Below are 27913 nucleotides of genomic sequence, written 5' to 3' on the forward strand. Positions count from 1 at the left end.
GCAGCAGTTTCCACCATTCTGTCTTCAGCTCACATATCTGCTTTCTGTCTCAGTTACTCTGCTATTGATTCCTTCCAGGGTATTTTTCATTTCAGTCACTATTGCTCATCTCTGTTTGCTCTTCCGTCCTCTACGTCTTTGTTACACATTTCTCGCACGTTTTTGATCCTTGCCACTGGTTTTCCCGAGATCCTGGATCTTCTTCACTATATTGCTCTGAATTCTTTTTCAGGTAGATTGTCTGTCTCACTTAGCTGTTCTACTGGCATTATATCTCGTTCCTTCATCTGGAACATATTTTTTTGCTGTCTCTGTTTGTCTGATTTTCTTTGATTGTGATTTCCATTCTGCAGGCTGTAGGACTGTGGTTTTTCTTGCTTTTGCTGTCTACTCCCTGGTGGATGAAGCTGTCTAAGAGGCTTGTGCCCACTAAGAGGGACTGGTTCCTGCCCGCTGGTGAGTGGAGTTGGCCCGTGTCCCTCTGACGGGCAGGCCCATGTCAAATGTTGTGTTTACTGGGCAGCTGTGTGCTTGGGAAGACTTTACCCAGCCTGTCTGCTGATGAGTAGGTCTGTGCTCCTGTCCTGTCAGCTGTTTGGCCAGAGGGATCCCAGCACAGGAGCCTACAGCTATTGGGTGGGGCAGGTCTTGATGAGAAAAAGTGGCCTCTAGGAGGACTCAGTACCGTGTGTGCCCCCCAGGACAACTGCAGCCAGTGTTCTCATCCTCACAGTGAGCCACAGATGCCCCTGGCTCCTCAGGAAAACCCCCACTGTTAGCTGCGAGGTCTCTCCCAGATTACTAGGAGGTCACTGCTTTCCCCCTGCATCTAGATGCTGATGAGACCTTGGTGTGTCCCCAAGTGTGGAGCTTCTGTTTCCTCCAATCCTGTGGAATCCCTGTGATTAAACCCTGCTGGCCTTCAAAGCCAGATTTTCTGGGAGCTCCTTCTCCTCCCATGCCAGACCCCCAGGGGCTCAGAACTCTCACTTCTGTGGGAGAACTTTTCTGGTATAAATATTTTCCAGTTTGCGGGTTGTCCACCTGGTATGTATGGGATGGTTTCTTTGTCTTTGGATATAGGATAGCTTTTCTGGTAGGTTCCAGCTGTTCCAGCTTTTGTTGTTGCTGTTGATGGATGTTCAGCATTTAGTTGTCATTCTGGTGTTTTTGTAACAAGAGATGAGTTCACCTTCTGCTCCAACATCTTGTCTCTGCCCTCACCTATGATCACACATACAAGCATATTTAATGTGTGTGTGTTTAGGCACACCATTATCATTATAGTATACCACTCTGAAAAGAAGGAGTTAGCGTAGAATTTCTATTCATTCTACCACACATCCAAAATATATCTCAAGTTTTCTCCTCATCTCTGTCTCTATTTTTAACTCCTTTGAAGTTCAGGAGTTACCAAGACTACCTTCACTTCTGAAACTACCTGCGAGTTTGGAGGTCCCCAAGACAGCCCTCAGGTTTCATGATTTGTGGGAGAATTCACAGAACTCAGCACATCCAGTTTACTCACGTTATGGTTTAAAATAGCAAAAGGATTAAAATCAGCTAGGGAAGTGATGCACAGGGCAGAGCTCAGGAGGGTTCCAAGCACAGAGCTAGCCGTTGTCCCTTCCCAGGGGAGTTATATGGATAGCATTTCCTTCTCCTAGAAACATGTATGACAATTTGCATCAAGTATTGTCACCCATGGAAGGTCACCAAGCTTTTGTATCCACAGATTTATTGAAATTTAGTTACATACACGTGGCTGTCCCCAGGCTCTGACCCTTCCAAAGGCCAAGTTGATAACAATAGCCTAAAGCTCCCAGGTTAACAAAAACATTCTTATCTGACAGGACATTCCAAGGTATCAGAAGTAACCTCCCAGAAGCCAAGGGGAGAGATCATTGTCCAGCTTTACAAATCTCAAGTCTGTGCAGTTGTCACTTTGCTTATAATTAACTTTGTTGTTGTTTAGTCTCTGAGTCATGTCCGACTCACTTGTGACCCCATGGACTATAGCGTGCTCGTATGGACAAGCTCGTCTCTCCGTGGGATTTTCCAGGCAATAATACTGGAGTGGGTTGCTATTTCCTTCTCCAGAGGATCATCCCTACCCAGGGATTGAACCCGTGTCTCTTGCATTGCAGGCAGATTCTTTACTACTGAGCATGAGGGAAGCCCATAGATTAACTGCAAAAGGTTAAAAATCTTCCTGCCTTCCTTATACTCCCTCTTTTCACCAAGAAGCCAAAAAGATTTTTTAAAACATAAAGTGGGTCAGTTCCCTTTTTGCCCTTAAATTATTTATTAGCTTTTTATTACACTAAGAATTAAATGCAAGCTCCTTTCCGTGGCTTACAAATTGTCCGTGATCATTGAGACTGTGCCTCTGCAAAGAGTGTGCCTCCCTGGCCTGTCTTGTCTGATGGAACCTCTGGTGTCTCTTCCTCCTCCATTCTGGCCTTTCTTCTGCTTCTCTAAACTTTCAAGCTGTTCCAAGTCTGTAGCTTTTGCACTTTCTGTCTCTTCCGCTGGGAACACTTTCCGCCAGCTGCTTGGATGGATAGCTCTTCTTTCTTTATTCCATCACATTTTAGCTTGAATATTGGGTCCTTTGGAGGTCTTTCTCTCACTCTGACAGGAGTAGTTCTCTTTTCCTAGTCATTGTTGGTCTCATTAGCATCTGTTATTTTTACAGTAATATTGTTCTGTTTATTTTCTTAGTATCTGTCTTTCTCCACTAGAATTAAGTGTTCCTAGAGCAGTAGCATTGTCTTTATCTTTGGTACAGAGAGCAGTGTTAAGGCATAGCGTTGACTCAGTAAATACAGATTAAACAAATGGCTGGCTTACTCTCTGGTTCTTCCATTGTGTCTTGGCTCCTTCCTTCCTTGATCTAGCTCCTTCCACGCTAAACGGCATTTTATAAAGATAATGTTTTAAACTAGATCTTGCATTCAGTTTACCCTACAGTGATACGTTTGATTCTGTGGTGCCAAGTTATATTTGTCAAAATTTCAAAGGCTGTATTCTTTTATAATCATTCATATCAGTAGAAATATTCATATTTCATATTCATTGAATATGTGACATATAAATATCTAGACTGCAGTTAAAGGCTTCCAAAGAGTTGAAACACTGAAATAAAGCATTGCTACAAAGAAAGGTTCATAAAATATTGGTTTACAAATGGTATAATTTCTCAATTTTTCAAGGTTTATTAAGAATTTTGTTTTGCTTCAGTTTGATTTCCTAGCATATTGTCTGCTTAGCTGCAGACAGAGACACATTTTCTCTCAGTACATTTAAGGCAACATCTTTGATAGCTGCCACAGGGTCACTCAAAGCAGAACAGAAAAGTGCCCTGTGTTGTGGTCTTGTCTTTGGATGAGAAGTTTCAGAGCAGGCATGCTTCTCAGCCAGTGTCTAAACGTCCATGTGAGGGTGCATTCTGCTTTTCATAACAGTGGTAGCACATCCTAGCTGTCTTGATAAGAACTTTTTTCTTCATTAACTGTCAGTCAGTTGAATGTCACAGATTCTCCCTACGAATATCTGTAAGCAACATTTCACTGTTGTTTAAATCAACAGGAGAACAGCTTACTTTTAAAGTCATCATTGGCATTTGAAAACTGAGTTTTGAGAACACAGTTATCAGAATGTATTTTATGGTTTGTCACTGTGGAAACACACCATATTGAGTTCAGAGATTTTAAGGTTCTAAAACATTGTTCTCAAAAACCAATAATTTACAATGTATGAAGGAAGGTAATCTGCATGTGTTTCTGTCAATCACAGTGCTGAATGTAAAGAATTGAGGAGTTTAGAAATAAGTTTATAAATGGGTTAAAATCTACAGCATCCTTTATCATCTTGCTAAAAAACTGCTTTTTTATTTCTGAGGTTTACACTTCCAGAATTATTCATTAAAAGCTCATAATTGTTCCTCTACTTATATTGAGTTCAGGCCTTCTTTTTATGCTAATGACTCACAAATCCATAATTTCAATTCTGTTCTTTTACTTGAATTATAGCTCTGTTTTTACAACAAGCTGCAGAACACTGAATATCAGATCCCCTCACCCATCATCATGCCACATTAATTTATCTCCTTTCTCTCCAAACTGGCTTTTCTCTATAATCTAACTTCTGCAACTGGTTTCACTGTCGTTTGTCTCCTGAGTATGAACACGTACATGTCCTTCTCCATAGCATAGAAGTCTTATGAGGCCTATCCCAGGGAGTCTTAGCTTTGCCCATTACTCTGCAGTCTCCTGCCGCTCATGCCAGCAAAGCCCTGGATGCCCTCATTAAACTCCATATTGGTTTCCCAGTTTACTGCTTGAATAGACATAACATTTCTTAACAGTGTGAGAATTTCTTTGGTATAATAAATAAAGGACAGAAATGGTATGGACTTAATAGAAGCAGAAAATATTAAGAAGAGGTGGCAAGAATACACAGAAGAACTGTACAAAAAAGAACTCCATGACCCAGATAACCATGATGGTGTGATCATTCCCCTAGAGTCAGATATCCTGGAATGCAAAGTCAAGTGGGCCTTAGGAAGCATCACTATGAACAAAGCTAGTGGAGGTGATGGAATCCAGCTGAGCTATTTCAAATCCTAAAAGATGATGCTGTGAAAGTGCTGCACTCAATATGCCAGCAAATTGGCAAAACTCAGCAGTGGCCGCAGGACTGGAAAAGGTCAGTTTTCATTCCAATCCCAAAGAAAGGCAACACCAAAGAATGTTCAAACAACCACACAATTATACCCATCTCACACGCTAACAAAGTAATGCTCAAAATTCACCATGCTAGGCTTCAACATGAACCAACTTCCAGATGTTCAAGCTGGATTTAGAAGAGGCAGAGGAACCAGAGATCAAATTGCCAACATCCATCGAAAGAGCAAGAGAATTCGAGAAAAACATCTACTTCTGCTTTATTAACTATGCCAAAGCGTTTGACTGTGTGGATCACAACAAACTACGGAAAATTCTTCAAGAGATAGGAATACCATACTACCTTACCTGCCTCCTGAGAAATCTGTATGCAGGTCAAGAAGCAACAGTTAGAACTGGAGATGCAACAACAGACTGTTTCCAAATTGGGGAAAGAGTCCGTCAAGGCTGAATATTGTCACCCTGCTCATTTAACTTATATGCAGAGTACATCATGCGAAATGCTGGGCTGGATGAAGCTCAAGCTGGAGTCAAGATTTCCAGGAGAAATATCAATAACCTCAGATATACTGATGACACCGCCGTTATGATAGAAAGTGAAGAGGAACGAAGGAGCCTCCTGATGAAAGTGAAAGAGGAGAGTGAAAAAGATTGGATGGTTGGACGGCACCATCACCTCGGTGGACATGAGTCTGCACACACTGGGGGACAGCGAAGGACAGAGAAGCCTGGCGTGCTGCAGTCCGCGGGGTTGCAGAGAGTCGGAGATGACTTAACGACTGAACGGCCACAGCGTCACGCTGCTGATGGGAGCCAGGTGAAGACTGTAATGGTCTTATTCCATGAAGCATGGCCTCTCCAATCCAGAAAAGCCCTTTTCTTTACAATCCCACCTTCTATTCCATTCACAGGAAAGGAAGCTGCAGTAGAAGGTAAGAGAACACAGAAAAGAAATGCGTTTAGAAATGAGAGGAGGAAGGCTTCTATCTAAACTTGATATTTGAGAAGAGAAAGTGTAAGTTGCAATCAAGAGGCTAGGTTAAGCAGCAAATTCTTCTGAAAATACAGTTTTCCCCTCATAAGGATTTTGCCAATTAAAATCAGTGTACTGCAATAGTTGAGATTATATATGGGAAGTCATGTCTGTAAGATGGTAGAACAGAAGTTCCTTGGCCTTCATCCTCTCACAGAAAAAAATAACTTGGCAAACATCTGTGACCAAAAGCACCTTTGGGAGGACCTTGGCACCCAAGTAATAGGTTGTAAAACACAAATGCAACCCGAGACTCAGGAGAGCCTCTTCAGGAAGGCAGGCTGGACTTAGGGGGCCAGCCTGTCAACAGTGGTCTAACTGTGGACCTAGAAGCTCCGCTGTCTTCCTGTGAACTCAGCTCCTCCCCTGCTTGTCTGCAGTCCTGCCACTAGCCCCACCCACCAAAGGCCTTGAGAGGACCCATGCTTGCTGTGCCCTGAGTCCCGGGCCCACTGACTGAGGGCTGGCCGTGAATCCTGAAGCATCTCTGAGACCTGGTTCTAGCCTCATTCTACCATGGTTCAGAAGCAGGTCTGTGCACCCAGGAAACCACCCAGGGACCTAGCAGGAGCATGCACACAGACCCAGAGGAGCTAAATCCATCTGTACTCGATAACAGGCCTGAGACCTGTGGACCCAGCCATGGTCCCATGACCAGCTCCAGCTCTATTCCACATGATCCTGGAGATGCTCTCACCCATTCAGGGACCCGCAGGAACCAGGCCCAGTTAGGTCCCCAGTAACAGGTCAACTGACCCCAAGTGGAGAGGGAGCTGTGAGAAGAGAGGAGGATAGAGAGGATCTTAAATGGAGCTATCATAGCAAGTTCATATGAGAAATGGGTAAGGTAAAAAACAAAAGATAAATGAGGTCAGATTAAATCGTAGACATTTGAGCAAAAGACTAATGCTGTATCTGCTCAATGAGATCTTATGTTTCAGTTCAGTCATCCAGCCATATCCGACTCTGTGACCCCATGGACTGCAGCATGCCAGGCCTCCCTGTCCATCACCAACCCCCAGAGCTTGCTAAAACTCACGTCCATCGAGTCCATGATGCCATCCAACCATCTCCTCCTCTGTCGTCCGCTTTTCCTCCTGCCCTCAATCCCTCCCAGCATCAGTCTTTTCCAATGAGTCAACTCTTCGCATGAGGTGGCCAAAGTACTGGAGCTTCAGCTTTAGCATCATTCCTTCCAAAGAAATCCCAGGGCTGACCTCCTTCAGAATGGACTGGTTGGATCTCCTTACAGTCCAAGGGACTCTCAGGAGTCTTCTCCAGCACCACAGCTCAAAAGCATCAATTCTTCAGCACTCGGCTTTCTTTATAGTCCAACTCTCACATCCATACATGACCACTGGAAAAACCATAGCCTTGACTAGACGGACCTTTGTTGGCAAAGTAATGTCTCTACTTTTTAATATGCTGTCTAGGTTGGTCATAACTTTCTTCCAAGGAGCAAGCATCTTTCACTCTTTCCATTGTTTCCCCATCTTTTTGCCATGAGGTGATGGGACTGGATGCCATGATCTTAGTTTTCTGAACGTTGAGCTCTAAGCCAACTTTTTCACTCTCCTCTCTCACTTTCCTCAAGAAGCTCCTTAACTTTCTGCCATTAGAGTGGTGTCATCTACATATCTGAGGTTATTTATATTTCTCCCATCAGTCTTAATTCCAGCTTGTGATTCATCCAGCCCGGTATTTCATACTCTGCATATAAGTTAAGTTGCATGGTGACAATATACACCCTGTGTATGATGCTACAGGAATTTTTATCCAAGTTGAGGCTCATATGTTACCTTCCCTTCTATTATTCTAAGTATGATATAATCTTCATAGCAGGATTGTAATGAGTAACTAGAATATGGACACATACTCCCAGGTATTCTATTTATAACAGTAATAATTTTTATTAACCTGGTTATGAAATCCAGATTGAACCAGGAAAAGTTGAAGATTACCACTTTTCAGTGTGTTTATCTCTTTAGATTGATGATTTCAGAGCAGACTGGCTCTCACCAGAATACCTTCCATCTCTCTTTCTGAACCTTTTCTTCCTCCTACTTCTCTTTCTTGCTTCGTGTATAGTGAATACCCTCATGGTGCTCTTTGGCTAACTTAAGCTCATATACCATTTGAGACATGCATTATTCTCTAAATTTATTTATCCTATCACTATCTAAATTAGAGTTCTCTTTTCTTGAATAGTATTGCATAGCAATATATCATCTAGGTAAGATATAATTAAGATAAAGAGAAACTTCGTCCTCTTTTCTGTAAGAGAAAATGCATATTTTAAAAGTAGAACTTGGTAACTTATTTAAATTGCTAATTGGTATATAATTTTTAGAAGGAGAAGTGTATTAGACTTTTAAAAAACCTCTTCTGAATTAATTACTCCTTTCCCCTATTTCATTTGATTTATGTATCTATTATTTTAAAAAATCTCCCAGCTTATAATTACATCAGTAGTTCTTGTGTGCTTTTCATATTATTTTTAAAGCTTTTTTCTTGATTCAGATGCCGTATTTCATGGAGTTTGATCATTTTTATAACAGGAAGGATTTTTCTCCTATTTCACTGATTTAGTATAAAAATTCACCATGGTGGTCTGTGTTTATATTGCCTTAAACAAATTCCTCTTTATTTGAATTCCAAAAGTGTGTTTATAGTACATAGTTAAGAGTTTATCTTTTAACTTTTTAATTTATGAGGTATAATATTAGTTAGGTGTAAGTAACTTTTCATATGGTTAGAAGTTTTTAAATCATCTGTGAGATGTTCTAAAATTAAAGGAGTAAAAGTAATCATGGGTAAAAAAATTCCAACGCTCAGAATTTAAAACTTTAAAATATTAGTAAAGTCAAGTGTCCTCCTTTTTCACAATAACATGCATTAGTAAGATGAATAAAATATCTTCCCCCCAAAATGTTTCTTTTTAAACAGGTGATCAAGTGAAGTGGGCTGGGCGCTATGGCCTACTGTACAACCTGGTGAAAATGTCATGGGAACTTCGGGGCGATAAACAGCAGGATGGACTTAGGAACAAAATATGGCAAATGTTACAGAAGACAAAAGATCGTGAGAAAGATGGGCGAATCTGTAATGCAGTAAATATTGCTCAGGTAAGATAATATGCTGGGTAATCAATCAATAGGAAATGTTATCATCAGGAAGCATTTGTCCTTTATCTCTGAATATCCACAATCAGTGTGTATCAGTGATTCAGTTGAGAACACAATTTTAAAAATTTAATACTGACCTAATTTTAGTTAAAGAAGAGAGTTGGCAGTCTTCTGATTAAGCAGCTTCAAGAAAGGAGTTAATCTGGGGGAAGGGAAGAGTAATTGTTCTGCTTTGGGCTTGTGACTTCAAGACACATCTCTAACTAGGCTGCCTGTACATTTTAATTTGTCGAGGTTAGCCTGGGTCTATGCCTAATTTTCCAGCTTTTCTATTAGTAGTGGATTAATTCATTCTTAAAAGTGTCTCAATCTGGATAATAAATTATTTAGTTATCTTAATTTATAAGTTTACCTTTCCAGCATCAGACAATATAAGCCGCAAATTTGGACTCACTACATCTAATGTCTTTTTCTTTAAAGTTAAAAATATGTTTTATGAATTCTTGGTTTTTCCATTCTGTTTGAATATATATGTAAAATCATTTTGAAACTAGCTATCCATTCTTCATAAAATATGAATATGATGTATAATTCAAAAACAAAGAGTTTAAGGTTTTGTTTTCCACTAAGGATCTGAAGTGTAGATATTCTATGTTGCAATAATGGCCTACCCATACACTTGGACAATGAATTAAGCAGAGTGAATCATTATTTGCTCTTCTTGTTAACATCAACACACCCTTAATTATTAGAAAACAGGATATTAACAGTGTTAGGATAATTGCATCTGTGAAAGCTAGAAAGAACCAGAACTTTCAGGGACAGAAAAACAGTATACTTTAGGATAACAAATTAACCTGTTTCAAAATAAGACATGAAGAGGGGGAAAAATTTGATGGAGTTTTGAAATATCATAGGTATCACATGGATTAAAAAAAATCACTGGAAAATCATATTCATATTAATTAATTTTAAAAAATGATTCTTTCAATTATTTATGTTATTATCTGGTTTTGTACCTATTTTCATATGCCATTTCATATCTCAAGTGGATTATATTGTAACTACATAAATAAGCTAACTCAAATTTGTCATTTCTATAATTAGAATTCTATTTATATGCCTGTTTTCAAGGCCAATCACTTGGTGTAAGATAGCTTCTTTCTTTAAAATTTTACTAAATTTCTATAGATAATTACATTTGAAATTCATAAGTCAGTTAATCAGACATGGCAAATATTTTTTAGATGCTAGATCCAAGTGAAGACCTTATTACTCAAGCAGTCAGTTCTGAGAATAAAGGAATAAACAAAAGCTTAACCACTAGATGTGCTAATTAGTTTTCGGTGCTTAGTGAGACTTCCAGGGATGCTTTCATTCATTTTAAATAACCAGTGTGTGAGGAAGGCAAGTTTTCCTTACAGAAAAATCTAAATTAAAAATTTGTAAAAGCAGTTATATCAATTTATGTGTAATACATATTTAATATAAAACAAGCTTAATTTGTATTAGGTAGTCTAACAAAAGGTATAATTTACTATAGACCTGTTTCACATATAGGTTAACTAGAGAGAGCTAGACATATTTGAATTATTAAACAATATAAGTAATGATATAAATGATAAATCAGAAAATATCTAGTTGGTTAAATATCACTTAATTTAGTTTGATTCTCTTATTTAATATGGAGATATATGAGTATATACAGTGAGAAATTATATAAAAGTTCTCACTAAGAATAGTAAAAATTATGAAGCAAATATGAGGACTTACTAAATTTATTTTATCATACTAAATTCTATGGAAGAAGCAAGGATGTCCAATAAATAACCTTTACACAGTAAATTTTACTGTTTTATCCAGAATACCTATTCTTTAGAAAGCTAAGGAGCAGTACAAAAGGAATATTCTGTACGTGACTGGCTCCGTAAAAGTTCAAGGCATAAATGGAAGTTCACATAAATGTTTGGTCTCTTTTTTCTTATATTAATGAGGAACACATTATTGTTTAAGTAGTATATAAGCTGCAAACGTAAATGATGAGTTACATGAAATGATCGAAAGGGGGAGGGTCAAAGGACATCTTTAAGATAAGGAAATGGTATGAGCCAAGAATAAATAAGGACCTTTTAAGAGAAAGTCATTGGTTTACTTTCTCTGGTTGAGGAAGAAAGTTTGGATTGGGCAATATTAGGCATTAAATTTGAAAGGCATGTTTGGGTTACCAAGGTAAGGTCTTAGGGACTAAAGGATAATTTTATAAAACTGGATATCTTAAGAAAACAGTTTGAGGAGAAAATAGGTTGTTCTTACTGGATTTAAATGGTTTGGTAATTTTGCTTTCAAACTCATGGTACATTGTTAGAGTAATTGTCCCCAACTTATTCAAGGGTTCCTATATCATATCCTTCTTTCCACACTCAAATTCTTGACTTGACCAGGTGACCTAATTTAAACAATACTAATTAAAAGATGCTTACTCCTTAGAAGAAAAGTTATGATCAACCTAGATAGCACATTCAAAAGCAGAGACATTACTTTGCCGACTAAGGTCCGTCTAGTCAAGGCTATGGTTTTTTCCTGTGATCATGTATGGATGTGAGAGTTGGACTGTGAAGAAGGCTGAGCACCAAAGAATTGATGCTTTTGAACTGTGGTGTTGGAGAAGACTCTTGAGAGTCCCTTGGACTGCAAGGAGGTCCAACCAGTCCATTCTGAAGGAGATCAACCCTGGGTGTTCTTTGGAAGGAATGATGCTAAAGCTGAAACTCCAGTACTTTGGCCACCTCATGCGAAGAGTTGTCTCATTGGAAAAGACTGATGCTGGGAGGGATTGGGGGCAGGAGGAGAAGGGGACGACAGAGGATGAGATGGCTGGATGGCATCACGGACTCGATGGACGTGAGTCTGAGTGAACCCCGGGAGTTGGTGTTGGACAGGGAGGCCTGGTGTGCTGCGGTTCATGGGGTCGCAAAGAGTCGGACACAACTGAGCGACTGAACTGAACTGAATGTTATATGAGTAGAGATTTGAAAAATGCTTATATATTGGTGCTTGCCCTTTCTTGTTTTCTGAGACCCTGTAACTGATATGTAAATAAGTCAGAGTTAACCAGGTAGATGAGAGACAATGTGGCAGAGAGACAAGCCATCCTCGTTTTTCAACGTCCCCATCTCAAAACTAGCTGGTCCCTGGCCAGCTGAATTTTCCAGTAGTCATGTATGGATGTGAGAGTTGGACCATAAAGAAGAGTGAGCACCAAGGTATTGATGCTTTCAAACTATGGTGTTGGAGAAGATTCTTGAGAGTCCCTTGAACTGCAAGGAAATCAAACAACTGAATCCTAAAGGAAATCAGTCCTGAATATTCATTGGAAGGACTGATGCTGAAGCTGAAACTCCAATTCTTTGGGCCACCTGATGTGAAGAGCCAACTCACTGGAAAAGACCCTGATGCTGGGAAAGATTGAGGGCAGGAAGAGAAGGGGATGACAAGCACGAGATGGTTGAATGGTGTCATCAACTCCATGGACATGAGTTTGAGCAACCTCTGGGAGATGGTGAACGAGGGGAAACCTGACATGCTGCCATCCATGGGGTTGCAAACAGTCGGACACGACTGAGCGACTGAACAACAACCTGACCTAACAACAGATCACAGACACATACACGAGAGCAGAAGACACGTTCTGCTGTGCCCAGCTCTGACTGTTGACCTTGGCACCGTGGAGCCAAGCAAATGTTTGTGTTCAGCCTTTACGTTTTGGAGTTGTTTTTTTTTTTTTTTAAATGTAGTAGGAGTTTTCTAATTGAGCACTAAATAAATGAGACTTTAATCTTCTACAATGTTCAGTGAAAATGTTATTTTTTTCATACTCATTTTTTAGCATTTGATTATTTTATTTGGCTGCACTGGGTCTTAGCTCTGGCATGTGGGGTCTAATTGCACTAAGTGGCTGTTTCATTGCAGCACACAGACTCTCTAGTTGTGGCACACAGCTTCAGTTGTTGCAGTGTAGAGACTCTCTGGTTGTTTTGCATGGGCTCCAGAACTTGTGGGCTCAGTAGTTGTGGCATGGAGGCTTGGTTTTTCCACACTGTGTGGAATCTTAGTTCCCCGACCATGCATTGCAAGACAGATTCTTGATCACTGGACCCCCAGGGAAGTCTCCTTTCATAATTATTTCTTAAAAGGCACTAATAGTAACAGCTAAGATTTGTTGGGCATTTGCTGTGTGCCATGGGCAACACTTTACATGCATTCATTATTTAATCCTCAGAAAAGCCTCATACGATGTATAAGTTGTTATAGTATTGATTTTCTTGGGGATGGTTTTGATAGGCACCTGTAGTACAACGTTATGAACATCTATCCATAGTTCATCAGGCACTCTGTCTATCAGATCTAATCAGTTGAATCTACTTGTCACTTCCACTGTATATCATAAGGGATTTGATTGAGATCATACCTGAATGGTCTAGTGGTTTTCCCTACTTTGTTCAATTAAGTCTGAATTTGGCAATAAGGAGTTCGTGATCTGAGCCACAGTCAGCTCCCAGTCTTGTTTTTGCTCACTGTATAGAGCTTCTCTATCTTGGGCTGCAAAGAATATAATCAATCTGATTTTGGTGTTGACCATTTGGTGATGTCCATGTGTAGAGTCTTCTCTTGTGTTGTTGGAAGAGGGTGTTTGCTATGACCAGTGCATTCTCTTGGCAAAACTCTGTTAGTCTTTTCCCTGCTTCATTCTGTACTCCAAGGCTAAACTTGCCTGTTACTCTAGGTATCTCTTTATTTCGTACTTTTGCATTCCAGTCCCCTATAATGAAAAGGACATCTTTTTTGGTGTTAATTCTAGAAGATCTTGTAGGTCATCATAGAACTGTTCAACTTCAGCTTCTTCAGCATTACTAGTTGGGGCATAGACTTGGATTACTGTGATATTGAATGGCTTGCCTTGGAAACAAACAGAGATCATTCTGTCGTTTTTGAGATTGCATCAAAGTACTGCATTTCAGACTCTTTTGTTGACTATGATGGCTATCTATTTCTTCTAAGGGATTCCTGCCCACAGTAGTAGATATAATGGTCATCTGAGTTAAATTCACCCATTCCAGTCCATCTTAGTTAACTGATTCCTAAAATGTCGACTTTCACTGTTGCCATTGAAAGGTTGTTGCTGAACGAAAAGATGCCGGGATTCTTGGCCTCCAGAGGAGGAGAATTCAATCCGGGGCCAGAGATTGCTCAGAGCTTTTGTGTAATAAAGTTTTATTAAAGTATAAAGGAGATAGTAAAAGCTTCTGACATAGGCATCAGAAGAGGGCAGAAAGAGTATCCCCCTGCTAGTCTTCAGCTGGATGTTATATAGTCACTAGCAGTCTGTTAATGAAAGAAAGGAATGTCTTAAAACTCAGAATGGCACCAGGCCCCTCAACCATAAGATGCATTTTGGGATAATCTTGGCACCAAAATGTTCATCCTGGGCCATAAAATGATTGACTTGAATCTTGTAAAAGGACAGATTACCACACAAATGGTTTCATTTACACAGATTAGGGGAACAATATCTGAGTATAACATACTGGTTTGTCAAGTAGGTTCTGAGCCATTAGGTGGAACAGACTTGAAGACAGAGATTGGGGTGAATGCATAGCACATTAGCATAGCTTAAGACAAACATTTCCATAAGAAAAATGCATTGGTTATCTCAAGGTTTGAGAATAGTTAACTTCAGGTGAAACCAGGTGTCATTATGGCAGCACAGTATTTTAAGAGAAAACTTCTAAATTTGTACAGAGAAGAAAATAATATTGCTAGTTTGTTTCCTGCTGGTGCTTAAGAGAGATTAAGAAGGTCTGACACTTGCAGGCTATTTCCTCCCTTTGGAGACCCTGGCCTTCCTGCCTGTTACCCTCTCACCATCTCCTGTTTGACCACTTCCAATTTACCTTGATTCATGGACCTAACATTCCAGGTTTCTATGCAATATTGTTCCCTTTAAAGCACAGACTTTACTTCCATCACCAGTCACATCTACAACTGGGTGTTGTTTTCATTTTGACTCAGCTTCTTCATTCTTTCTGGAGCTATTTCTCCGGTAGCATATTGAGTACCTACCAACCTGGAGAGTTCATGAGAAAAGAGGAGATTCAAAAAGAATGAGAAAAGAAGAGAAGTGGGGAAAAAAAGAGTTTATGAGAAAAAAAGAGATCTGGGGGGCTAATTAGAAAAAAAAGAGAAATGAAAGGAAAAGGAGAAAAGGAAAGATATACCCATCTGAATGCAGAATTCCAAAGAATAGAAAGGAGAGATAAGAAAGACTTCTTCAGTGATTAATGCAAAGAAATAGAGGAAAACAACAAAATAGGAAAGACTAGAGATCTCTTCAAGAAAATTAGAGATACCAAGGGAACATTTCATGCAAAGATGGGCTCGATAAAGGACAGAAATGGTATGGACCTAACAGAAGCAGAAGATATTAAGAAGAGGTGGCAAGAATACAAGGAAGAACTGTAAAAAAAAAAAAAAAAAAAAGATCTTCATGACCCGGATAATCACAATGGTGTGATCACTCCCTAGAGCCAGATATCCTGGAATGTGAAGTCAAGTGGGCTTTAGGAAGCCTCACTACGAACAGAGCTCGTGGAGGTGATGGGATTCCAGTTAAGCTATTCTAAATCCTAAAAGATGATGCTGTGAAAGTGCTGCACTCAATATGCCAGCAAATTGGCAAAACTCAGCAGTGGCCACAGAACTGGAAAAGGTCAGTTTCCATTCCAATCCCAAAGAAAGGCAACACCAAAGATTGTTCAAACTACTGCACAATTGCACTCATCTCACATGCTAGCAAAGTAATGCTCAAAGTTCTCCAAGCCAGGCTTCAACAGTACATGAAATGAAAACTTCCAGATGTTCAAGGTGGATTTAGAAGAGGCAGAGGAACCAGAAAGCAAATTGCCAACATCTGTTAGATCATCAAAAAAGTGAGAGAGTTCCAGGAAAACATCTACTTCTGCTTTATTGACTATGCCAAAGCCTTTGACTGTGTGGATCACAATTAACTGTGGAAAATTCTTCAAGAGATGGGGATACCAGACGACCTGACCTGCCTCTTGAGAAACCTGTATGCAGGTCAGGAGGCAACCGTTAGAACTGGACTTGGAACAACAGACTCTACAAATTGGGAAAGGAGTACATCAAGGCTGTATATTGTCACCCTGTTATTTAACTCAGATGCAGAGTACATCATGGGAAACTCTGGGTTTGATAAGGCACAAGCTGGAATCAAGTTTGCTGGGAGAAATATCAATATGCAGATGAAACCACACTTATGACTGAAAGTGAAGAAGAACTAAACAGCCTCCTGGTGAAAGTGAAAGAGGCGAGTGAAAAAGCTGGCTTAAAGCTTAACATTAAAAAAATAAACATCATGGCATTTGGTCCTATCACTTCATGGCAAAGAAATGGGGAAACAGTGGAAACAGTGGCTGACTTTTTTTTTCTTGGGCTCCAAAATCACTGCAGATGGTGATTGCAGCCATGAAATTAAAAGATGCTTGCTGCTTGGAAGAAAAACTATGACAAACCTAAGCAGTATATTAAAAAGCAGACACATTACTTTGGCAACAAAGGTCCATCTAGTCAAGGCTATGATTTTTCCAGTAGTCATGTATGGATGTGAGAGTTAGACCATAAAGAAAGCTGAGCACTGAAGAGTTGATGCTTTTGAACTGTGGTGATGGAGAAGACTCTTGAGAGTCCCTTGGACTGCAAGGAGATCCAACCAGTCTATTCTAAAGGAGATCAGCCCTGGGTGTTCTTTGGAAGGAATGATGCTGAAGCTGAAACTCCAGTACTTTGGCCACCTCATGCGAAGAGTTGACTCATTGGAAAAGACTCTGATGCTGGGAGGGATGGGGGGCAGAAGGAAAAGGGAATGACAGAGGATGAGATGGCTGGATGGCTTCACCAACTCGATGGACGTGAGTTTGAGTGAACTCCGGGAGTTGTTGATGGAGAGGAAGGCCTGGCGTGCTGCAATTCATGGGGTCGCAAAGAGTCAGACACGACTGAGCGACTGAACTGAACTGAACTGAGTCTTACATTTTAGGTCTAGAGTTCATTTTGAGTTTATTTTGAATAAGGCATAAGAAAATGTTCAAATTTCATTCTTTAAATGCCCCTGTCCAGTTTTTCCAACACCACTTCTTTCAGAGACTGCCTTTTCTCCATTGCATGTTTTTGCTTGCTTTGTTATCAACTAATTGACTATCTGTGTGTAGGTTTCTTTCTGGGCTCTCTATTCTGGCCATTGATCAGTATGTCTGGGTTGGTGTGTTTTTTTTTTTTTTGCCATTACCGTATTGCTTTGATTACTGACCCCAGTTCAACCCCTGGGTCAGGAAGATCTCCTGGAGAAGGGAATGGCAGTCCACTCCAGTATTCTTGGGTGGGAAATCCCATGGTCAGAGGAGCCTGGTGGGCCACAGTCCATGGGGTCGCAGAGTCTGACATGACTGAGTGACTAACCTTTTCTTAGTATAGTCTGAAGTCAGGAAGCATGATACCTCCAGATTTGTTCTTTTTTCTTAAGATTGCTTTGCTTTGGCCATTTGGGGTCTCCCATGGTTCTATACAAATTTTGGAATTATTTGTTCTAATTATGTGAGAAATATCACTGATATTTGATAGGTATTGGATTAAATTTGTAGATTGCTTTGAGTAGGCAGGATGGAAATTTTGACAATGTTCTTCCAATCCATTATCACAGGCTATCTTTCCATGTTTTCACATCATGTTCATTAAGTTCCTTGACCAGTGTCTCACAGTTTTGAGAGTGTAGGTCTTTCACCGCTTTGGTTAAGTTCATTCATGGGTATTTCATTCTTTTTGATGTAGTTTTCAATGGGATTATTTTTTTGATTTCTCTTTCACATAGTCCATTATTAGTGTATAGAAAGCAGCAGATTTGTGTATATTAATCTTGCAGCCTGCAACTTTACTGAATTCATTTATTAGTTTGAATTGTGTGTGTGTGTACTTTTAGGTTTTTATATATATAGTACTGTATCACCTGCAAGTGAGTCAGACACAACTTAGCAACCAAACAACAACACCTGCAAATAATGAGAGTTTCACTTCTTCCCTTCCAATCTGGATGCTTTTTATTTATTTTGTCTGATTGCTATGGCTAAGACTTCCAGTACTATGATAAACAGAAATGATGAGAGTGGGCATCCTTGTTACTGATATTAGAGGAAAGGCTTTCTTTTCTTAACCATTGAGTATGATGTTAGTTATGGGTTTTCATAAGTGGCCTTTAATTTGTTGAGATACTTTCCCTCTATACCAACTTTGTTGAGAATCTTTATCATGGATGGCGTTGAACTGTGTCAGACGCTTTCCCTGTGTCTACTGAGATGATCCCGTGCTTTTTACCCTTCATCTTGTGAATGTGGGATATCACGCTGATTGAGTTGCTTAAGTCGAACTATACCTGCTTTCCTGGAATAAAATCTCACTTGTTCATGGTGTATGGTCTTTTTTATGTTTGCTGAATTAAGTTTGCCAATATTTTGTTGAGGATTCTTACATCCATATTCATCAAAGACAGTGACATGTACTCTTCTTTTTTGTAGCACCTGATTTTGATGAGGTGATGGTGCCCTTGTTGAATGAATTTGGGGGTGTTCCTTCCTCTTTAGTGTCTTGGAATAGTTTGAGGACAGGTATTAACTATCCTTTTCATATTTGGTAGAATTGTCCTGTGAATATGTCTATTTCTGGAATTTTTTGGAAGATTTTTGATTCCTGATTCAATTTAATTTCTAGTAATCAGACTGTTCAGATTGTCTATTTCCTCCTAATTTAATCTTGATAGATTATAGATTATATGTTAACCTATATGTTAACATATGTTATATGCTTCTAAAGGTTTATCCCTTTGTTCTTGGTACAATTTGTTGACATTTAACTATTTATAGTATTCTCCTATGATTTTTTTCTCATATTTTTTGTAATTTCTCCTCTTTCATTTCTTATTTATTTGTATCCTGTCTTTTTTTTTTTTATGAGGCTAGCTACAGGCTTATCAAATTTGTTTATTTTTCAAAAGAAAATCAGCTCTTGGTTTCATTGCTCTTTCCTGTTGTTTTATTGGTCTATATTTTACTTATTTTCTTATTACCTTTGTTATTTTATTTCTTCTGCTTCCTCTGGGCTTTGTTCTTTTTCTCATTTGTTTAGATGCTCATTTATTTGAGATTTGTGTTGCTTCACGAAGTAGGACTTATTGCAAAACATTTCTCTCTTGGAAGTGCTTTTGCTATGCCCTATAGATTTGGGGAAGTTCTGTCTTGGTTTTCATTTGTCTGAAGCTCTACTCTGATTGTCTCTTTGATTTCTTGGTTGGGCTACTGTTTTTTGTTAGCATGTCGGACATGGCCTAGTCTCCATGTGTTTGTGTTTTTCCCATTTTTCTTCTTATAATTGTTTTCTAGTTTCATTTGTTATGGTGAAAAGTGATACTCTATGTAACTTTTATCCTCTAAAATTTGCTGAGCCTTATTTCTAGACCTAGTACACGATTTGCCCAGGAGAGCTTTCCACGGGCACTTGAACCCAGTGTGTATTTGACTCTTCTGGATGAAATGTTCTGAAACATCTATATTAAGTTCAGCTGGTCTGATATGTCACTTAGGACCAGTGTTTTCTTGTTGATTTTCTGCCGGGATCTCTGTCCACTGATGGGCATGGGCTGGCCGGGTTCTGCAACTGCCACACTGGTAATCTCTCCCTCTGTGTCTGTTACCGTTTGCTTTGTATGTTTAGACACCCCTGTATCAGCTGCTTGCATGGTTGTGGATGTTATATCCTCTTGTATCCATCCCTTGGTCATCACATAATGTCCTTTTTGGTCTTTTATTATAGACTTTGACTCCAAAGTTTACTTTTCTGATATGGTTATTGCTCTCCTAGCTTTCTTTTCACATCTGTTTGCATGGAACATATTTTTCTGTCCCCACCTTCAGTCTGCATTTGTCTTTAGCTGTAGACTCTCTTGTAGGCAACATGTAGCTAGGTCTTTTTTTTTTTTTAATCCAATCAGCTACCTTATGTGCTGTGATTGGAGAATTTAATCCATAGACATGTAAAGTAATTATTGATAGTTAGGTACTTGTTGCCATTTTGTTACTTATTTTCTGGTTATCCTCTATCCTTTTTTAAAAACTAGTTTTGTGCCCTTCCAGGAAGAGTTTTCATTATACCATTTCATCCTAGCCTTTCTGCTTGTTTATTCTGTAGTCACGCAGTCTTTCATTTGTTACTCCAATGTTTCAAAATGAACCCTTCATTATCTCCTTCTAATGTAGGGGGATTTATGTTTTCCTGGGCCATAAAATGGTCTTATAATATTTTAGCAACTTTAATTTCTTTTATACACTTTTCTTGTTGAGCATTTAAGTTGTGTTTCTCTGGATGTGTTTCTATATGTGTATGCTGTGTGCACGTGTGTGTGTTTCCAGATGCCAACATATTAATGTTGTTTTATACACTCAATATACTTTTGCTTTACTGATCTATTTACTTGTTTCTTTCCTTACTTTTTCTTCTTGAATTGCTGGCCTTCTATACGGGATTATTTTTCTTTTGCTCAAAGAAAATTCTTTCATATTCTTTTCATGAGCATTGGCTGGTGGCTAATTCTGCCAGTTTTCGCTGACAGAAGGGTTTTATTCAATTTGATTCTAAAGGTTTGTTGGCCAAGAATTCTATTTGGTATGGATAGGACCAAGTGTCTAATCCGTGATGTTCATTCTTTTCCTATTTAATGTTTTCCCTTGCATCATTTTATGACTTTAGCCATCAGATTTTTCCAACTTATTTTTAGCTAGCATATAAATTTTTAAACTATGTGTTTGCATGGCTGTGCCGCGTGTGGGATCAGTCTTCACTCTGGCGCATGAGGTTTTTGTTGTTGGTGTTGCAGCATGTGGTATCTGGTTCCCTGACCAGGGATTGTACCCAGGCCCCCTGCAATGGAAGCGTGGAGTCTTAACCACTGAACCACCACGGAAGTCTCAAGGTATTATAATTTTCATGTCAAGTTACATATTAACATGTCTATACTAGGTTCAGTACTAACTAACAATGTCTAAACTAACTCCTTTAAATTCTCCAAAGCTAATTATTCAAAAGATCAAAGTGATTGCTGTTCTGTTCAGTCACTCAGTCACATCCGACTCTTTGCAACCACATGGACTGCAGCATCCCAAGTTTCCCTATCCTTCACCATCTCCCAGGGTTTGCTCAAACTCATGTCCATCAAGTCAGTGATGCCATCCGACCATCTCATCCTCTGCCATCCCCTTCAATCTTCAGTCTTCAAGACCCAGCATCAGGGTCTTTCCAACAAGTTAGCTCTTTGCATCGCATGGCCAAAGTATTGGAGCTTCAGTTTCAGCATCAGTTCTTCCAGTGAATATTCTGGGTTGATCTCCTTTAGGATGGACTGGTTGGATCTCCTTGCAGTCCAAGGGACTCTCAAGAGTCTTCTCCAACATCACAGTTCAAAGGCATCAGTTCTTCAGCGCTCAGCCTTTTTTATTGTCCAACTCTTGCATCTATACATGACCACTGGAAAAACCATAGCCTTGACTAGACGGACCTTTCCAGGCAAAGTAATGTCTCTGCTTTTTAATACACTGTCTAGGTCATAGCTTTCTTTCCAAGGAGCAGGCATTTTTTAATCTCATGGCTGCAGCCACCGTCTGCAGCGATTTTGGAGCTCAGAGTGATTAGCATCTAAGCAGTTCTCAGGTTTCCTCTCTGTCACCCCCAGGCAACACTCTGTCCTTACGTTACTCCTGTGCGATCTTTTAACTTCCTTAAACTCTACAGCTGAAGCTCCCTTTTATACTTAATTTTTCTGGGGAAAATGATGCTTATTTATTTTATATTTTAAAAGTCTGCCTGTTCTTAAGCAAGCTAATAAGGGAACTGTGGAATAACTTAAACAACGAAATCACATATATGAATAAAACAAAGCAAGATGATTTCAAAAGAATGAGCACATTTGGTCTATAGGTGTAATATGTTAAAGCAAATATTTTGAATTTATTAAAATAGTACTGTCTTGTCTGAATACTCTGTACACAATGTATCTTTATAGGTTTAATTTTACAGTAGAACATAAGCATGATATAATCAAAGTTTTCTTTCCTTTTCTTTGGCCCTATAATGGCAACACATTTACAGAAATAAGATAAAAAGGTTAATTACTTATTCCTAAATATCCTCGGTTTTAAAAAATCAGTCACTGATTCCGGCATTCTATTGAACCGTGTATGTTACTGACCTGGTGCTTCCCTGGGGGCCCATACGGTCTAGAATCTGCCTGCAGTGTAGGAAGCCTCCGTTCGATCCCTGGAAAAGGGATGGCTCCCCACTCCAGTATTCTTGGGGCTTCCCCGGTGACTCAGACAGTAAAGAATCTGCCTGTAATGAGGGAAACCCTGGTTCGATCTCTGGGTCATGATGATCCCCCGGAGAATGGAATGGCAACCCACTCCAGTATTCTTACCTGGAGAATCCCGTGGACAGTGGAGCCTGGAGGGCTCCCATCCATGAGGTCCCAAAGAGTGGACAGTCCACAGGCCACAAAGTGCTGGACACGACTAAGTGACTATCACTTTCCCTTCACCTTCACTTTGGGGAGCAAATTCTGTAGCATAAAATAGAAACTTCTACAAGTGCCAAACCTTCTGTCAGTCTTCAGATGTTTCCTCACTGCTCAACGTGAACAGAGAACAAATCAAAAAAAAAACAAAAACAAAACTATACAGTAAAGCCTTGTACCTCAGATGCTTTGATCTAAAATGTTTATCCCACTCTTATTTCATTTAATGCAAACAAGTGTGATTATAGAAAGCCGTTGCTTATTCTTTCCTTCCTAATCCCTTGCTCCCAGATACTTGCTTCATGTAAGGTAATCATCATGTCACCTACACAGGGTGAATCACAGTGTTAATTATAGGCTACATCAGAGTGGGAAGGATTTATTTCAGAAGGATTGATGGTACTTGTATATTTATGGAATTAAGAGAGATTTTATCTTTTTATACTTTAAAAATATATATGCAATTCCTATGATAATCTACTGAATTCAATAATTTAAGGTTTATACTTAATACCTGAATTTATCTACATCACTGGTAAATTCTTTACTGTGTTGTGTACTTTCCTGTCTTCTTCTTTTTTTTTAATCCATAATGACATTCTATCGTCTGTAATTCTTTTTATATCTGTTCACAAAATTTGATGCTTAATGGAGGTTAGATGAGAAGTGAGATATTTCGTAGCATAGTTGAAGTGAAAAACATTTCTAACTAGATCCCTAAACATGAGCCCTTTATCTGACAAATTCAATATAAACCCAACTGTTGCCTGAGTATTTGGGAAAGAAATCAAAAACTGTCATATACTCACAGTGGCATAATAAACAAATGTTAATTGATGTGCTTTGTCTGAAATACTTCCAGGGAGACTTGCAATGAGCAAGGCTCCGCTGTATAGGCAATTCAGCAGCATATGTTGGCACGTCTAGGAAAAGTCATCATGTATAAATGCTCTCTGCCATCTGTTACATGACCTAAAATATCAAAAGGAAATATGTATAGCTAAAATGAATACGTGACTTTATTCAGAGTACCTTTGACTCATTAGGTAAGCACTTGGCGGTTAACATTTCATGGTGAGATCTTTAAAATAAAATTTGTTTTTATTCTTAATGACATTTCCATGCTCCTGATGCGCTCTGTAGAGGAGCAGAGCAGAGCCACGGCACTGCTTGTCTCTGTTCTCTCAGTACCTCTCTTTCTCTTCCCCTACATGTGGTTCTTCTTCTGACATGAATGGAAACTCTTGAGTGGGGAGAGGAAGATGCATTTTTGGAAGCGTAAAGGTTCCCTAAATTCTTATCAATAGGAGTCCAGTGAAATAGACACATTGTTTTAAGAAAACAAAAATATTTGTAGAGTTTTTACAATGCGCCAGCTGCTGTGCTAAGTATCTTACCTAATGTAACTCACCTAGACCTCATAATTCCCACCACCATCCCCACTCACACAGGTGAGGACCTGAGTCTAAGCAAGATCAAACTGAGTGAGCACTGGTGGATGCACCTGTGAGCTGAACCCACAGGTTCCATGTTCTCCTGCCCCTAACATTAGAGTCAAGAAACTCGCATTCACTGAAGGACTTCTGTGTGTCAGACACTACGCTAGAAAATACACTCAGTTCTTGTGTTTAACTTTTACAGGCGCCTAGGGAGGAGAGGAGTGTTATCATTCCATTTTAGGAATGGAGAAACATGCTCAGAGAGGCTAAGTAAACTGTGCAAGGCCACTCACTTTGTAAAGTGGGAAAATGGATACTCCCATCTAGTCATTTTCTTAATCTACCGTAATAGTGGATTTTAAACTTTAATACATTTAGGAGAATGGCCTGAAATTCTCTATTTATAACATGCCCCTCAGTTCAGTTCAGTCACTCAGTCGTGTCCGACTCTTTGCGACCCCATGAATCGCAGCACGCCAGGCCTCCCTGTCCATCACCAACTCCCGGAGTTCACTCAGACTCATCCTCTGTTGAGATGCCATCCAGGCATCTCATCCTCTGTTGTCCCCTTCTCCTCCTGCCCCCAATCCCTCCCAGCATCAAGGTCTTTTCCAATGAGTCAGCTCTTCGCATGAGGTGGCCAAAGGACTGGAGTTACAGCTTTAACATCATTCCTTCCAAAGAAATCCCAGGGTTGATCTCCTTTAGAATGGACTGGTTGGATCTCCTTGCAGTCCAAGGGACTCTCAAGAGTCTTCTCCAACACCACAGTTCAAAGGCATCAATTCTTTGGCGCTCAGCCTTCTTCACAGTCCAACTCTCACATCCATACATGACCACAGGAAAAACCATAGCCTTGACTAGACAGACCTTAGTCGGCAAAGTAATGTCTCTGCTTTTCAACATGCTATCTAGGTTGGTCATAACTTTTCTTCCAAGGAGTAAGCGTCTTTTAATTTCATGGCTGCAGTCACCATCTGCAGTGATTTTGGAGCCCCAAAAAATAAAGTCTGACACTGTTTCCACTATTTTCCCATCTATTTCCCATGAAGTGATGGGACCGGATGCCATGATCTTCGTTTTCTGAATGTTGAGCTTTAAGCCAACTTTTTCGCTCTCCTCTTTCACTTTCATCAAGAGGCTTTTTAGTTCCTCTTCACTTTCTGCCATAAGGGTGGTGTCATCTGCATATCTGAGGTTATTGATATTTCTCCCAGCAATCTTGATTCTAGCTTCTGTTTCTCATGATGTACTCTGCATAGAAGTTAAATAAGCAGGGTGACAATATACAGCCTTTTTCTATTTGGAAGCAGTCTGTTGTTCCATGTCCAGTTCTAACTGGTGCTTCCTGACCTGCATATAGGTTTCTCAAGAGGCAGGTCAGGTGGTCTGGTATTCCCATCTCTTTCAGAATTTTCCACAGTTTATTGTGATCCACACAGTCAAAGGCTTTAGCGTGATCAATAAAGAAGAAATAGATATTTTTCTGGAACTCTCTTGTTTTTTCTATGATCCAGCGGATGTTGGCAATTTGATCTCTGGTTCCTCTGCCTTTTCTAAAACCAACTTGAACATCTGGAAGTTCACGGTTCACGTATTGCTGAAGCCTGGCTTGGAGAATTTTGAGCGTTACTTTACTAGGCATGGCAATAATCATGGTCTGTGGACCACAGTTTTAGTAACTGCTGTCCTCCTTTGTGAGATTTTTTTTTTCCTTTGTGAGATTTTATAACTCCTGGAGGAAATAATCTTTGAGACCACCTGTGAGTCACTTTCATTTAAATTTTGAACTTTGAAGAAAAAGTATATATTTTTTCACAAATAAGTTAAATGTTCTCAGCTCTGAGTCTGTTTAAGGATAAGTGGAGGCCAAAACCAGAGAGGAAGAGATGGAGACAGTACGTGCTGCAGACTCTGCTGCAGTGACTTAACACCCTGCTTCTTTCCCTTTATTTTCTCACGTCAAGGGTAGTGTGAATTAGCTTGAATTTTAGTGTGTTTACTACAGTTCCATAAATACTGATGGAAAACGCAGAATGCTGGACAGGATTTTCTTTTCTTTTGTGTTGCTACTACATCACAATTCTTTGGGCAATTTCACCTGCTCTGCGTTATCCATCTTCTTGCCAGCCTAAATGAATCATGATTTTTCCCATCATTATGCCCAAAATAAAGACAGAAGGATGAAAATCTGACCTTGCATGTGGCTGCAGTCTGTGTGTGAGAGAAATATTCTTCAGGAGCACCGCTTTCCCAATTTTCATACTAAATCAGTAAAATTAGCATAGGTAATCAAAAATTGCCATGTTTCTTAATAAAAAGTATCCAGTTTCAACAATACAATAGGAAGAATCCTGAATTTTAAAGCCTACATGGCATTGTTAAAAAATAGAGACACATGATAAGAATGTTAATGTATAAAAATGGAATTTGGGGTAATACTCACTGGAAGATGAAATAGTAATTTCGTGATTTTGGAGTCTACTGTGAAAAGTCGTCATTAATATTTTGGGTAAATTTACTTCTAAGATGTATAGATTTCATGCTAATGCATCATTGGCATAAATAAATTCAGTCTCTGAATTTTAAAATGAGAATAATAGGTCTTCCCTGGTGGCCCTGTGGGTAAGACTCTGCACTTCCAATGCCAGGGGCATGGGTTCGATCCCTGGTCTGGGAACCAAGATCCCACATGCCCTGCACTGTGGTCAAAAAAAAGAAAAAGAAAAAAACAGGATAATAGCTCAAGAAGAAAGAAGATTCTTTAGAGATTACTCTGAAAGTATAATTATAATCCTATTTGATAAATTTGCTAATATAAAAGTGACTATTAACCTGTCTTTGGCTGAAGAGGGTGGATCAGGCTTCTCTAGGTGGTGGGAGCAGCTCATGAAAGCCCGAGCATCGCGTCCATCTTGGGGCACCCCTGAAAGCTCTGGTGCCTGTTGAGCATCTCCCTGTTGGCTGCACAGGCCATCTCTGTTGCCTAAGTGAGCCCTCACAAAGCTCTAAGCAGTGGCTGTTATTATCTCTACATCACAGGAAAAACACGGTGGAACCAAACTGAACCCAAAGCGTAGACCAGGAGAGGTTAACTACGTTCTGCAAGTGGCATCCTTGATAGCTAGGCCTGATTTCAGATCTTTCTAACTGCAAAGTCCATCTTCTTTCCTGACTTCTTCCTGCAGGAAAACAAACAAAACCTTTTACAGATAAGGCCAATATGCTTTTGACCAGTATTTGAAACTACACTTCCAGAAGTTGAATGCCTTGGAAATCACTGAGGAAGGAAAACTGACCTGAGCTTTCGAGTAGGGAACCACGGTGGACGCTGTGTCACTGTTTTCATGCTGCTCTGGGAGGGAGCTGGCCTCTGGGTCTGTGACCCGTCCAGGAGGGAAGAAGGCAAAGCGCAGCCAAGTGAGACAGGGAGAGAAGGGCGTGCAGATTCTGTGACGCTCAGCAATGCTCCCCTGGAAACGAGGTGGCTACCAGAAATGATGTGGTGAGAAGACACGATTTTTGTTGGTTTATTCATTCACTCAGACATGTATTCATTCATATTCTCTTAGCAATGGAAGAGCTCTTAGAAACATGTTTGTACAACTATATGGTGTTATTGATTTTGACCTACCTTTTCTTATGAAAAAATTAAACCACAGAAATGGAGCAGAATAAATAGCCCAGGTATTGTGATTACCATTTTATCGATGGGACATTCAGACTTTGAGACCTTAAATAATGTCCTAAAAATCATAACAGCTGCTGAGTGTCCTAGGCACACTTAACTGCTTGTTTCAAATTGAATGCTCTTTCCATGAGCTTGACATGGTGAATAAGCAAGATACACAACTGGGAATAGTATAAACCAAACTGTATACTGATTTCAACATCCAGAGATGATGGAAACCAAAGATATTCAAGAGTAGGTATATATCAATAAAGGC

The 27913-nt window shown here is 39.6% G+C and overlaps 1 protein-coding gene across 1 annotated transcript in view; it reads left to right on the top strand.

Moving 5' to 3' along the window:
- Positions 1–27913, top strand: part of TMEM232 (transmembrane protein 232) — a 247935-nt gene that overhangs the window by 99039 nt on the left and 120983 nt on the right. Inside the window, exon 10 of the mRNA XM_040239692.1 lies at positions 8668–8846. Within this exon, the coding sequence (XP_040095626.1) occupies positions 8668–8846 (179 nt within the window). The remainder of the gene's footprint in view (positions 1–8667; positions 8847–27913) is intronic.

This window comes from Oryx dammah, unplaced genomic scaffold (assembly GCF_014754425.2).
Source record: "Oryx dammah isolate SB20612 unplaced genomic scaffold, SCBI_Odam_1.1 HiC_scaffold_5, whole genome shotgun sequence".
Lineage (NCBI taxonomy): Eukaryota > Metazoa > Chordata > Mammalia > Artiodactyla > Bovidae > Oryx > Oryx dammah.